The sequence below is a fragment of the Sinocyclocheilus rhinocerous genome, unplaced genomic scaffold, assembly GCF_001515625.1.
Source record: "Sinocyclocheilus rhinocerous isolate Xijiao unplaced genomic scaffold, SAMN03320098_v1.1 scaffold19, whole genome shotgun sequence".
NCBI lineage: Eukaryota > Metazoa > Chordata > Actinopteri > Cypriniformes > Cyprinidae > Sinocyclocheilus > Sinocyclocheilus rhinocerous.
In genome coordinates, this window is record NW_015638975.1 from 824,287 (window position 1) to 834,345 (window position 10,059).

The 10,059-nt window shown below is 38.0% G+C and overlaps 1 protein-coding gene across 4 annotated transcripts in view; it reads right to left on the reverse strand.

The window, feature by feature from the left end:
• Positions 1-729: 729 nt before the first annotated feature.
• The window catches only part of mindy2 (MINDY lysine 48 deubiquitinase 2), a 22,564-nt gene continuing 13,234 nt past the window's right edge, over positions 730-10,059 (reverse strand). For 2 of the 4 annotated variants that reach the window (XM_016565895.1, XM_016565897.1), the window contains 6 exons: positions 8,877-9,035; positions 7,928-8,030; positions 6,839-6,981; positions 5,716-5,889; positions 3,110-3,292; positions 730-1,250 (listed from right to left, as the gene is read on the reverse strand). In XM_016565895.1, coding sequence (XP_016421381.1) covers positions 1,005-1,250; positions 3,110-3,292; positions 5,716-5,889; positions 6,839-6,981; positions 7,928-8,030; positions 8,877-9,035 — 1,008 coding nt within the window. In that variant the 3' untranslated portion in view covers positions 730-1,004. Of the gene's footprint in view, positions 1,264-3,109; positions 3,293-5,715; positions 5,890-6,838; positions 6,982-7,927; positions 8,031-8,876; positions 9,036-10,059 lie in introns of all 4 variants that reach the window. The other 2 variants (XM_016565896.1, XM_016565898.1) reach the window with 1 other exon arrangement.

Genomic DNA, 10,059 nt, shown 5'->3' on the forward strand with positions numbered 1-10,059 from the left:
CATTCGGTTTTTGGGCAATAACACTGTAGTTCATTGAGCAATGCCAAACTTCATGGACAATGATCCTACTCATATACTTCATCTTATAAGGCAAATATGAACCAGACATTTGGCTGAAATGTAAAAGGGGTGGGGCGAAGCAAAAACTTGGCCATGTAATTTTATATAACCTACTGATTTTGATATTTTAAAGCTATTTACATTAATGGTAGTGTCATTTGCTCACTGATATTAAGTTATTGTCCTACTGCCAAAAATCATTCTTTTGTATACGCATCTATATAACCAACTGCATTTTCAACTGCCTAATAAGGAAACCCTTGTTGAATGCATTTGTTTTATCAAGATCTCACTCTCTAAAAAGCAAGTTACTTCTCCTACAATATCAACAATGAAGAATTTGGCATCAAACTGCCAGGCAAAGAACTACGGTGGCCTACATCATGTCCTGAGACATCACCTTTGCCAAGCGACCTGTTGGCTTGCTACCTGCTCATGTGAATGACCTTTCATTAAAAGATCTCAGATATCCTTCAGTCAAACAACAGAAACTGACCAATACAACAAATCTACATATGCATATATACGGGTAAACTGGTATAAAATAGCTTATAAACAACAGCAATAACGGAAATCAACACAAAAAAGAAAATGCTTTGTATAATGAAAAAAGTGGTGCCATGTTTTTTTTTTTTTTCCATCGGTTTTTGTTGGTGTTTTTTTTGTGGAGGGAGGGGGGGGTACTTTTTTTGCCTAGTGCTATGTGTACATTACCTTGTTTTACTACAAAAAAACACCCTCCCTGGTGACCCCACACAAATATAGTGCACTGCAGTGGATTTCCTGCTGAGAACATTTGGCCAGCTCTACGAAAGATGTAGTGGTAGTCCTTGTAGTGGCACCCCTCTCTTCTTGTCTGCATCTTCAGAACTCCGAGGGTTAAAGTCAGGCACAAGTGGCTTGAGAATGGCAAGTCCTCTCCGTCTGTCACACTTCTCTCATCTCTATTCTTTCTCCACCTCACGCTGGGAGATGCATTGCAGAGCCACTGGAATTAAAATGCTGCCCGTTTCGCACTCCACACAGAGTCCACTGCTGTTACAACAAGATGCATTTGTCTTTGTCCTTGGCTTCTTTCTTGGGTTTGCGTTCCCCCGTTGAGGGCTGTTTGCCTGGGCTTGGAGAAGCCGTGGCTCCCCCCGCTGAGGCTCCAGCGGCTGCCGCTCTATCCACCTGGTCGGCACCCGCTGCTGGTTGTTGTCCCTGACAGGAGGGGAACAAATTAACCTCTTATTTGAACTCCTTAAATCGGGCATGAAATGAAAATTCACCCTCTTGTTTCTAAATGCTTGTTATTAATCTTACTGTAACCGATTCACCCATGCTCAGTGTTGGGGAGTAACTAGTTACATGTAACAGAATTACGTAATTTAATTACAAAATAAATGTAACTGTAATCAGTTACAGTTACTGAGAGAAAATGTCTAATTAAATTACAGTTACTGAGAGAAAATGTTAACAATTACAAGGGGGGTTACATCTGAATTTTTTTTCACTCACTCACAGACCCACATACAGATTGAATTGATTTCTTTCATAAATTGACTGCTCTAAAATATGAGACACCAATGGTTTTTTTGTTTCCTATTTGGGTTTATGTGTATGCTTTATTTTTTAAGATTAACTGTTTTTCCATTGTTGTTTCCATTGGCATTGTTAGATGCCAGTGTTTCCTGTCATAGATTTGATTTCAAAAGCAGTATCATAGCTATAAACTATATCTTATGATTTTAAATCTGTATTTAACCTCAGAACGATCTCAAAGTAAAAAGAGGTGCTAAAGTCTGATTTTGTGGTGGCCGTGCTTTAAATTAAATTCTTATAATCTTAATTCAAGTGATGAATTAACCCTGCCTGCTTTAAAAGTTTGAAAATGAAAAATTCACAGTTGAAAACAATAGAAATTTAGAAAAGTATTCAAAAGGTAATCAAATGTAATCAGTTACATTAATAAAGTAATTAAAATAGTTACACTACTTGTTACATTTTAAATAGGGTAACTTGTCATTTGTAACCTATTACATTTCCAAAGTAACCTTCCCAACACTGCCCATGCTTATGTTAAAAAAAAAATTTCTATCAAAATGTCATAATTTGATCTTCCACTGAAACTACAGACTTTTGTCTGGCGATGTATGTATGCCAAACTTTTCTAATCGTTTAGGCTGTATCCGAAATCACCCCTATACCCTTAAATAGGGCACTATTTGAGGGGACAGCCATTTGTAGTGGTGTCCGAAACCATAGTGGACGTTCTCGAGTGCACTCATTCAATCCCACAATGCACCACAAAAACGACCGTACAACCGGTGCACGCTCAACGGCTAGAGAACACCCATAATGCACTGTTGGAGTCGTGCGCCGAATGAATTCCCGCGTCTCGCCAGAAGATGGCGCCCACAGCTGAATCATCCATCCATTTATTTTACAAAGCGCTCATCCACGGTGTAATACAGCGTAATACAACATAGGTATAAATTCATTGTAAATTGAATATTAAATTGTTTAACTAGTCTATACATAATTTCCATGACAGAGTTCAAGATAAATAATTTAATCTTACAACTGGAGCTGCCAGTTTGCCCGTTTCAAATGATTATTAAACAGCAAGCACAAACTATGCTCCTTCCGGTGCACTCTGCCCGAATTCACTTCAAGTGAACTGTCTTGATACTACTTAAACCCTGCCCCATTTCTTGCAATCAGATCCGCCTCTATCCAATCAACAATCGATCTGTAGAACAATGTCCCTGCCCTTCATCTTTTTTAAAATAACCTGTTTCACTCAGACGTATGTTACTGTATGGAAGAAGAAATCTGTCGTTTCAATGCAAATTTACACATTCATGGTTTGCTAGGTCTTATTTGTCCTCTTAAACAACTAATGGCTTTCAGCAGCCCCCCATCAAATCTGGAGCACCATGACATTTATGTGATGTTATGTCAGATTGATCAAAGTGTAATATATGCTGATATTTTGAAGAAAATTTTGGCATTTGAGGTAAATGTGGCGTGTTTATTTATTGTTGTGTGCAGCTAATTAACTCACCTGTGCCTGCGCAGCCGCTGCCTGTGCCTGTTCCTGCTCCTGATAGTACTGTGACGCTCTGCGGTCCTCCTCCTCCTGCAGCTTCTTGGCCAGCTCTAGATCACTGATGCCTTCTGGGATCTGTTCCCAACCCAGGTCTGAGGCCTGCTGTTCCTGCTGTAGGGACAGTGCCATCAGGTAGTCCTACACATACAAAGGGGAAAATTAAAATAGTCAACAACTTAAAAGTTATTTAGCAGAGTTAAGGTAGAAGGCTATAATATATACACTAGTACTACTTTTATGTTACCTTTAGGCGCTTGATATATTATATAAATTGCTATACTTTACAGTCACCTTTAATCAATTTAATGTATCCTTGCTGAATTAGTATTCGGGTGCTTTCACACCTGTAGATCGATTGCTTTGTTCCGAAACAGGGATTAAAATTATTACAATGTTGCTTTTTATTCTTGGTGCGGTTTGCTTTCAAACGGTAAAGTTTCTAAACGGACCAAATTGCGTAATTACCCATTATACATTGTGATATAGCCTGGTTGGTTGGTCCATATTGGATCGGATTGCTTTCTCACTACAACCGAACCGCTTCAGAGTTCGTTTTCAATCGAGCCGAGACCACCTCGTTCAGGCGATCTCGGACCGATTGTGTAATGACGCAGTGCCATGCTCGTATTTCCCGCGAAAATCTACCCGTACCACTCAAATTAGAAAACATTATTATAAGCTAACCGTTGTGAATCAGGCTAAAGTAAGACGATATTTTTGAACACTGGCTGGTTAAGTACTTGCTCAAATATTGATTTCGGATCATTTTTAACCAAAAAAAAGTTACGGACTGCATCTCATTTTATGTATTATATTTCTCTGACTAGTTGCCTTCCCTCCTATATTGAATGAGAAAGTGCAGCCTAAACTCTCTGCTAAATAACTCCTTTAGAGTTCCATAAAATATAAATCATACAGCTTTAGAACATAATGTGAGTAGATGACATAATTTTCCTTTGTGGGTGAACTATTTCTTTCTGTAGAGCATTATATCCTTACAGTAGTAAGGAGCTTACATAATACTTTCTGAAAAAAGATCGCAATACATCATGCATATCCTCACAGTTTGCCCATGAATTGACCATTTAGTTTGCTAACTGACCTCCACGACACAGCACTACAACGACTGACTTTTAAAGTACAGTGATCTCCAAGCCCTTCCCTCATACAGACACTTCATTATTAAACACCCAATACAAGAGCAGAAGAGAGACAGAGACACAAAGGATCTGTGTCAAGTGAGAGACTTTTGTCCGGTCATCAGGCATTTAAGCATCACAAAGGCACAGGGGAAGGGTTACACAGAGCTGGAAGAAGGGTCGGGGAGCTTTTAACATCAATAATTGAGGAGATTTTCCAGCGGGCAATGGAGCAGAAGTAGTGCTATAGGACAGCAGTGCGCTACAAAGCACAATATAGATAAACTGCATTTTCACAGAGACTGGCTGCGACACAACTGGATGTCAACATTCACGGCTCACTGTAATATCAGCCTCCTGAGCTCAGCGTCACCTGAAGGTCATTGTGACTCTGTGAAATGTTGTTACACAGAGTATATTTCTTAAAGACTTACACAGGGTATAACTTAAAGATGGGGTTGAGTGATTACTGTAAAACCACAATTAAAATATCAGGAATTTAAATGATTAAATAAGTTCCTGTTATCTACAAGCATAGGAACGATTAAAGGCTTTGAGGATTGGATCTTTAAATAGTAATTTTTAAAAGTGATTTCATATGCAGGGCTGGACTTTATGCTTTTCTTAAGAAAGGTACCCAAGAAAGGCCCAGATCACAGATACATAACTTATTTGTAAACCATGTCATTTTAAGGAATTGTAAGCAATTGCATTTTAAACTCCTGTAAACAGCTGAACATGAGTGACAATTTCTTTTAGCTGCAGTGTATATTCGTAGTGTTGTCTACACAGTCATTCAAAAATTTGGGGTCAGTAAGATTTTTTTTTTTGACCAATTCTGCATTTACTTGATAAAAAATACAAGACTTTGACAAGAAATACAGTGAACACAGCAATATTGTGAAATACGGTTACAGTATAAAATAACTATTTTCTATTTGAATTTATTTTCAAATGTAATTTATTCCTGTGATGGCCACTATTCCAGAACTTTCAGATTTGGTGCTCAAAAAACATTTCTTGTTAATTTAAAAAAAAGTTGTGCTGCTTAAATTTTGTGGAAAACATGACGATTTCTTTTCAGGATTCTTTGAAATGTAGAAAGCTGAAAGGAATAGTATATATTCAAAACAGAAATCTGTTGTTACAATGTAAAAGTCTTTACTGTCACTTTTAAACAATTTAATGTGTTCTTGCTGAATATGAGTATTAAATAATTTCTTTAAAAAAAAAAAAGCTTACTGATCTCAAACTTTTGAATGGTAGTGCATATAAATTAAACTCCATCCGACTGCGTGAGCTTTGATCATAGATGAGCCATGCAAATGTTCTTTTACAGATGTCACCCTGAGAAACAACTACCATATTCAGTGTTTATGACTGCATGACACTGAAAACTCCTGGGAAGTTACTAGTCCTGACCTGGTCGATCTGGTCTTGCTGACCACGGTACACAGTTTCCGGGTCAGAGGGCGGTCTCAGATGGAACTCTGAGTCGCAGAAGTTTCCATCTCCGTCGACATTATGCAGACTTTCCCAAACCACCTTCTCCTCAGTGAGAAACCCCTGATCCGTTACCAGCAGGTACAGCTGGGCCTGAGGAACACAGAGAGAGCATTTATAGAAAAATGCAACAACCTCACAGCTCTCGTCCATAAATCTTTCAACACTCCCAGACCGAGCAGCAGTTGTGTCATGTTCTGAAGTGTGTACACGAGGATCATGGAAGAGTTTTATCTGTGGGTGAAGTGTGTCCTGCTGTTACAGAACAGCTCCACTTCCTCCAGATAACAGACAGAGGCTTTACAGCCTCCCTGATAATAAGACATTACATAGGTTACATAGAGTGTCAACATTCAAAACCATACAAATTCTCTCTAAAGTTTAGCCCTGAATGAGCAATCAAAATTCAGGGGTTATTATTAACAAAAACTATTAAGATTTTTAAAAAAGCTATATGATTGTTTACAAAAAAAAATGCAAAAAAAGTTTGCAAAAAACTATAAACAAACAAAAACTAAATAGAAACATGTATAGAGTGACTTTGTATTTTCAATGAATTCTGGGTGCATTTCATTATCAGCACATACTGCAATTTGCTTTGTTGTAAACTTTGCAGGTTTTACTATAATATTTTAAGCAGTTTCTGAAACACTGCATTGTGTTTTCAGATGGTATAATTTGTGGTGGTGTTATATGAGATGAAGACTAAAACGACTGCAATAGCCTAATGCAATAGCCAATAGACTCAACAAACAAGTATTTTAAAAAAAAAAACTTAATTTTACTGCATATTAGTTTATTTGCATGTGTTTTTGTTAGACCTTGACCTTTCCAATATGCAAAATCATGGTAATTAGCAATAGAATAATTTAGGTACCCCATATCTATACTTCTGAGTAGGCCACTGGGGGGCACCAACATACAGCATCCCTCTAAAGACAAATGAACCAAATTTACTTTGCTTATTGGAGCGCTTATTCACAGCAGCACAGAGCCATCTTCCGGCATCCAACATCTCAAATACATTTAAATGTCAACACACCTTAAATTTGGTCATGGTGCTGAAGTGATTGTTCCTGAAGAAGACACACAGTTCTCCCTCTTGTACGGTAGAAGTGAGTTCACACAGGCCGTGATATGTTAGCTGAGTCGCTGTGTTGTTCAGAAACTGCTCTGCCACAAAACCTGGGAAAGAAAGCGCCAGTGTGAGATGTCTCTGAAATACACAATACAATACAGACACAAATATTTGAATTTAACACCTTAATATCCGCCCTAGTTCTCCTTGGTACATAACAATGTCAGATTTGTAAACAAGTCAGTCCTTTGAGTTTAATCTTTTCAAAGAATGAGTTGATTCTGTTCACAAAACTGTTCTGAATGATTCATTCACAATGACAGTCCACTGGAGGTGGTGATTATCAATGAATAATGATTTGAATTTCAGTCTCTTTCACTCAAAGCTATCATATGACTTCAGAAGACTTGGTATGAGTCATATGGACTAATTTTAGGATACTTTTATGGTGTCTTTTTCAAAAAGTGTTAAAGTCTCAGCCCCCATTCACTGTAACTTTACATTTTTCCAGACAGAATGATGCAAGTCATAAAGGTTTGGAACAACATAAGAGTTAATAATTGAAGAACAAATGTTCGGGTGAACTAATCCTTTAAACACACACTGTCTGAAACTTTATGACACACAAAAATCACAGTCTGACAGAGACAGGCTCACATACACTGGTACAAACAGAAACAGAGACGGAAAAGGTGCATTCTAAAAGACGAAAAGAGCAAAAAAAAGACGGCAAGGGAGATATATTTAGACACAAATGCAGTGAGCGAGGGAGAGAATGTTTCAGACATCTAAAAACTGTGAAAAGGAGGAGGGTGCTTAAATGACTCTGATAGTTGTTTATTTGCATGATGCAATGGGGAAAAACTTTCAGGACATGGATTAATATGTACAATGCATTAATACATCTAAACGTACAGAAGCCTGGCAAAGAGTGAACTCGAAACACTACAATTACGTTACGTATGAGCAGCACTTGCCTTCTGTAAGAAGCAGTCTGCATGAATGTGTGAAAGGAAAAGGAGGAGAAGACAGATGAAAACAGTGAATACCCACCTTCCCCGGCCAGCTCGCTGTTGTCTGACTGCTTACAGCTGATTATCTTCTCTACCAACTGGTTATAGCTACAGTTCCCCACTGCCTTAACTGTATCAGCCATCTACAGAGAGCGTGATAAAAAAAAAGAAAGACAATATGCTGGTCAAAATATTAGCATAAATGTTAATGTTACACACAGGCGATGTTTTTTAGAAGGGCGTCAATTTAATGATGTGTTAATATGTCAGTAAATTTAATTTAAACAGCACATTATTAACAGTTGAACTGGTTTTAACGTGAATTGGCATTGACCATGACGCTCACTGCGTGATACGCTAAAAAACAATTACTGGCAAACTTAATTAAATGATGTGTTGTAGACTGTAGCCAAGTAATGAGCTTAAATTAGCTTAAATGTTAAATGATATGGAACTAAAACCATCTATATATTAATTTTAAATTTTGAATACTAATTGCAATTACTTCCAATTAATTTGATAAAGTAGTACACACACATATATACATACATACATATATATATATATATGAGCAATATCACTCGAGCACGAGAGCGATAAGCATCCAAATGAGAAAGAGAGAGACCCAGAAGCTAGACGTTTCTTCTTATATTAACTAACGTACTCTACGATTAGCTCAGTAAATAATAAAAAAAAAAAAACATAGACCCGGCTAGAACAAGCGGAGTGATACAAAATTGTGAAAGGGCGTTCCTGTAGAGATACCAGTACAATATCTCACGGTTCTCAACCAATCAGATTTGAGAACCAAAACGAACTGTTGCATAAATATATATATATATGGATGTGGAGGATGCAGGCCTATGAAGTAGCCTAGAGTCGGATACGACTAAATGGCTAGAAGAAGATTAATAAATGACATCATGTGGTGACATCTAATGTTTCAGTGGAACTTGCTTTTCTAGAAGGATGTGAATCAGGATGCTGACCTGTGGGTCAACCAGCCATCCGTGGTAGAGTGGGATATCCAGCAGGTCAAAGACGATGCATTCGGGTGTGTATTCGAACACCCGCACACCTGTGAACTTAACGTTTACATCCAGACCTGTCTGCAGTTTATGCAGCACTGCCATAGCGTCACTCATATTCTAGAGAAAGAGAGAGCAAAGAAATACAGAAAAATAAGAAAACAGTAACAATCTTTCCAACACAACACATGAACACATTTCTGTAAAATGTCACACCCAATTGTCTTGCTGCTCTGAGCAGGAAAAATCTCATAATCTAGACCAGCGACTAAAAAGCTCCAAACACCAGAGTTCACCTCCTTTACTTCCTGTCTTTCTGTTTGACCATAATGACCCTCCAGTGACTCTCAAAAAAAGCACAGCTACAGGCTCACAAACACAAGCCACTGCAAGGCTACAAACTCCAGCGCAGTTTAACAGATAGAGTGTGAACATACGCGTGTGTGTGCAGCGTTTGATATTACGTTCCAGGCCCTATGATAATAATAATCTGTCCGGCTCTCACTTTTAAGGACTCACAGTATGACCATCTGTTATGTGGATCGGTCACCGCTTACACAATGAGTGTGTGTGGACAGTTGTTGGGATTAAAGCTTGTAACACAACTCAACCATGTAACAACATTATATATCATAAACCACGAATCCCTGGAAACCAGTGAGATTATCTTCGTGCTTCTGTAGGAGATTTCTGCCCTGGCCATTTTCCATTGGTACAGGGGATTTCCTAGCACTTTCACTTAATTCAACCCCAATCACTTGTATCTGGAATTCTGGGTTTAATTTAAATGAAGTTTAAAATGGATAGTTCCAGTTCTGGAAGCTGATTGGTCAATACAGCATTCAGTGTTATTTTACTATTATTTATATACTATTACAGTATTTTGAATGAGCTTTTTATATCTTCAGTTTTCATTTAATTTGAATGTATTATTGTAATATTATACTACGGGGTCGTTGAATGCTTGAATCTGATTGGCTGACGAACGTTCTGAGGTGTGCAGGGAAACGCACGGCGAACGTAGTTCCAGGCAGCTCTCTTGACCGCATTACAGTTCCATATCACTTTGCATAGTTAACTGTAATAACGGAAATTAGCATACAGTACCTATACAGCACACAGGAATTACTGCAATCACACGTGC